The 4,692-nt window shown below is 39.0% G+C and overlaps 1 protein-coding gene across 2 annotated transcripts in view; it reads left to right on the top strand.

Moving 5' to 3' along the window:
- The window catches only part of SETD7 (SET domain containing (lysine methyltransferase) 7), a 68,215-nt gene that overhangs the window by 20,777 nt on the left and 42,746 nt on the right, over window positions 1–4,692 (top strand). For both annotated transcript variants that reach the window (XM_011944661.1, XM_011944660.1), the window contains exon 3: window positions 1,230–1,431. In XM_011944661.1, the coding sequence (XP_011800051.1) occupies window positions 1,230–1,431 (202 nt within the window). The remainder of the gene's footprint in view (window positions 1–1,229; window positions 1,432–4,692) is intronic.

Raw genomic sequence — 4,692 nt, 5'->3', positions numbered from 1 at the left:
TAACACGGTGAAACCCTGTCTCTACCAAAAATACAAAAATTAGCCAGGTGTGGTGGCACATACCTGTGGTCCCAGCTACTTGGGAGGCTGAGGTGGGAGGATGGCTTGAGCCCCAGGAGCTCAAGGTTGCAGTGAGCCTTGATCATGCCACTGCACTCCAGCCTGCGCGAGAGAGCAAGATCCTGTCTCAAAAAAAAAAAATTTACTAGTTGAATTAATGAATAAATGCTACCTGCCTATGTTAAAATAAACAAGCTGTCTTTGTTTCAAAATTTTCTTACATTTTAATTTTTAAAGATAATTTGATTGGTCTTTCCTTATTCCAAATTTTAGTACTTAAAGGGAATTTTGGGTAAAGTTAGTTTCATTTCATAGGGCCTTTCAGAGGCTAAGAATGAAAACATGTTCTTGAACTTGCAAATGTGTATTACAAGGAGAGAGATGGAGAAGTACTGGTAAAGTCACCATGAGCACCCCTGTGAGCTTTCTTCTTGTGTAGGACCATGGGTCTCAAACTATCAGGATATTAGCAGGGTGGAGCCTGCAGTCTTCCTTACTTGCCCCTGCTGGCCATGATTATGGATGTATGTATATGTATACACACACACATACACATGTACATACATAGATATACATACATACATAGATAGACTTAAATAAATCCCCATACATCTTCCAAGGAGATGGAAGTATTGTATCACTACCAATTATGGCTATCACTGATAAATAATACTTTAGTGACTTGAAACAAATATGTAGACATTCACACACTTTAAGCCACATTTGTATCATTAGAGATTACTGTATACAAGCCATCTGAAAGACCCTTGAGAACTACCAGTGAATTCTGGAGCACTCTTGAGGGAAATTAGACATGAATGGTTTGTATGTGGAACAGGTAACACCAGAATTTCTATTGCCTGGAAACATATTCAAGTGAACTTGTTCTTAGTTTCCATCAGTAGCTTTTTTCTTCTCTATTTTCTCCAGCAGAGTAAAAGGATTCCCGGGAACTGTGAGATTAGGTATTAAATCTCCATCTTTCTTCTCAGTCTTACCCATGTCCCTGAAGCATCTTTTCCTAGCAGTCGATGATAATTTAGGAGGCTGCACTGAATCCATGTCAGGGCTGACACAACTGGGCATGCAGTTCCTTGGATATGATCCTTTCTTCTAAGAGAGTCGAGTCATGGTCTGACTATTCCTTTTTGTTTTTCCTTTCCTCACAGCACCCTGGAGGGTTATTATGTGGATGATGCCTTGCAGGGCCAGGGAGTTTACACTTATGAAGATGGGGGAGTTCTCCAGGGCACGTATGTAGACGGAGAGCTGAACGGTCCAGCCCAGGAATACGACACAGATGGGAGACTGATCTTCAAGGGGCAGTATAAAGATAACATTCGGCATGGAGTGTGCTGGATATATTACCCAGTAAGCCGTGTGACTGTTCACTCTGCTGGAAAGTAACATATTGTGCCTCTTTACAATGAAGAGTAAAATGTATTCTGTGTTAGAACTTGGGAGCTGTGAAACCTGAGAGTCACTATAGCTGACGCCAAGAGTTTATGAGGCATGGCTTCTCACTGTTACTCACTGTTGGCTTAGATTGTTGGCCCTTGAATCCATTATTAATTATTTTTCAGCATTGATTTGGAAAGGAGTAATTAATCATGATTAAAACAAATTGGGACAAATTGGTTTTATTGTATCACTAATAAAGGCAAAATACATTGCTTTTAATTCTTTTGGCACATAGAGGGAGATGGTGGAAAATTTTATTGTTGCTATTAGTTTTATTCCCTGTTTCTCATATGTAAAAACCAGTCTAGCAATTTTTAATTTGGAAGAGCTTACTGCACTGTTGTTACTTGATTTTACAATTCCACTAACTACTTTTTAAGGTGTTTTATGGTTTATATTGTTTAAATTAAGGTGATTAAAAATAACTCACCTTTGAGTATTTGATAGCATTTTATGATATTGCTGGAGTCTATTAAAGTAAAAAGATATGGCAGAACCCATGGTTGGAAATTAATGCTCAAATTTTTGTTTGCATTTCAAATGTCCCATCTGTTGTTAGTGAATTTTCAGAAAATGTTTCAGAAAATAGACCTTAGAAAACACTATTTTTATTTTATTTTATTTTTTATTTATTGAGACAGTGTCTTGCTCTGTTGCCCAGGCTGGAGTGCAGTGGCACAATCTTGGCTCACTACAACCTCCACCTCCCAGACTCAAGCCATCTTCCCACCTCAGCCTCCTGAGTAGCTGGGATTACAGGCATGTGCCACCACATCTGGCTAATTTTTTTGTGTTTTTTTTTAGGGACAGCGTTTCTCCATATTGCCCAGGCTAGTCTCGAACTCCTGGGCTCAAGCAATCTACCTGCCTTGGCCTCCTGAAATGCTGAAATTATAGGCATGAGCCACCACACCTGGCCAGAAAATATTTTACTTAATATTTTATTTTGTTCGTAACTTAAGTCAAAATACTTTTTTTGTTTTGAGACAGAGTCTCACTTTGTTGCCCAGGCTGGAGTGCAGTGGTGCCATCTCAGCTTACTGCAACCTCCGCCTCCTGGGTTCAAGCGATTCTCCTGCCTCAGCGTCCCAAGTAGCTGGGATTACAAGCATGTGCTACCACCCCTGGCTAATTTTTGTATTTTTAGTAGAGCTGGGGTTTCACCATGTTGGCCAGGCTAGTCTTAAACTCCTGGCCTCAAGCAATCCACCTGCCTCAGCTTCCCAAAGTACAGGCGTGAGCCACTGCACCCAGTGGCTTCTTTCTTTTTTGATAGAAAAATGCCAGAAATTTCAGAATAGTCATTATTAGCCCACGATTATTTTTGTTTTCAATGAAGAAAAAAGAAAAGAAAAAAAAGTCATAACTTTTTTTTCCCCCTGGCTGTCCTTAAGGATTTTAAAAGTTTCCTCACATATGTTTTATGGAAAGCAAGGAAAAATATAGTGTGGAAGCTAAGCTATATAAAGGTTAGTGAGTAAACTTTCAATATGAGCAGAGCTTTTTAGAGCAGGGATAAGCAAACTTTTTCTGTATGTGGTGAGAGTAAAATCGAGGCTCTGTAGGCCACATACAGTCTCTGCTGCAGCAATTCAACACTGCTGTTGTAGTATGAAAGCAGCCATAGATGATGTAGAAAGGAATATGCATGGCTTTGTTCCAGTAAACTTTATTTACAAAAACAGTCAGCAGGCCATAGTTTGCCAGCCTCCTCTGGAAAGAACAGTTAGAGAGAAAGGTAGTGCCTTGAATGCCAGTCTAAGAAACGTATATTTTATTTCCTCAACGACAGAGGATTTTAAAGACATCACTTTTTTTTACCCTGGAGAACCCAGTTTATGTGTTTAATGTGCCCCCTTTTGTCATCAGATTTCATCCAAGTTACTATTAAAAGTTGCCAAGAAAGCTAAGCTGTGGCCTCAGGCAGATGGCTGAAAAAATAACGCAGTAAGATTTGCTTTCCAATGCCTTAAGAATTTGCATTTGTGTACCTTGAGTCAGTTGGGCTAAGAGGGAAATAGCAGTTTGTTCTTCTTACTCTGATAGATACATGAAGATGGGCTCCACGGGTAAGGGAGGTTAGGACAAGCCACTGAATACAGTTGGGGGAAATGTCTGCAAGTCCATATTATTTTTTGTCTGATTTGCAAGACTTACGTCTTGTAGATTTGATCATAACCCTGAGAAGTATTGGAAGACTAGTCTGTCAGGAAGTAATTCTACCCAAACTCACACAGGAACATTTTGAATACTGCTGAGAATCCAAAGTCAATAGGGTTGCCAGGATGAGCAAATAAAAATCTAGTTAAATCCAGGACACCCAGTTAAATTGGAATTTGCTCAACAAAAAAAGTAAGTATAATTATGTCCCATTCACTATTTGGAACATACATAAACTAAAAAATTATTTGTTGTTTATCTGAAATTCAGACTTAGCTGGGAATCCTGTATCATAACTGGCAATCCTAAAAATGAAGATAAATGAATAAATAGTTTCTTGCACGACATAAATTACATCATTATGTCACTTGATTAGTACCCTTCACCAAGGATTTTTTTTTTTTAATTGTGGGAGTCTAATGACAGTTGAATCTCATTACTTCTAACCTCACTGTTTTAGAATTTTGATTATTTATGCAAAAGCTATGCTAAAGTGCACTTTATTCTCTTCATGAATTTAGGAAGCCTATTTGTCATTGATAGTACAAATAAAACCGAAAGAAAACTATTTATCTCCTTGGGAGACTACAAATAGTGTAATTACCTTTTGACCAGAAGCTATCATTGTTTAGAATGTGCTTTTCATTTAATAATTATAGATCATTCTCAGTTATTCATTGAAATAAGTCAAGACTTTACCAGGCAGAGTCAGGTGCAGCCACTTAAGTCCTCATGGCCCCCTTTGCATCCCATCTGCTCCAGTTCACAGTGTGTCTTGCCAGTCTCTCCTATACCATTGTGTTTGTTTTGTTCCTTATCTCCTCTAGAGCCTCACACAATGCTTGCTACTGAGAAGGCACACTGTAGATGTTGACTAGTTGTGGCTGGGAGGCCGAGGTAGGTGGATCCCTTGAGCCCAGGAGTTCAAGACCAGCCTACGTAACATGACAAAACTTCATCTCTACAAAAAATACAAAAATTAGCCAGGTGTGGTGGCACATACCTGTGGTA

This window comes from Colobus angolensis, unplaced genomic scaffold (assembly GCF_000951035.1).
Source record: "Colobus angolensis palliatus isolate OR3802 unplaced genomic scaffold, Cang.pa_1.0 Scaffold235, whole genome shotgun sequence".
Classification (NCBI taxonomy): Eukaryota; Metazoa; Chordata; class Mammalia; order Primates; family Cercopithecidae; genus Colobus; species Colobus angolensis.
Note: the sequence above shows the minus strand (reverse complement) of the source record. Positions and strands in the feature narration are given on the sequence as shown.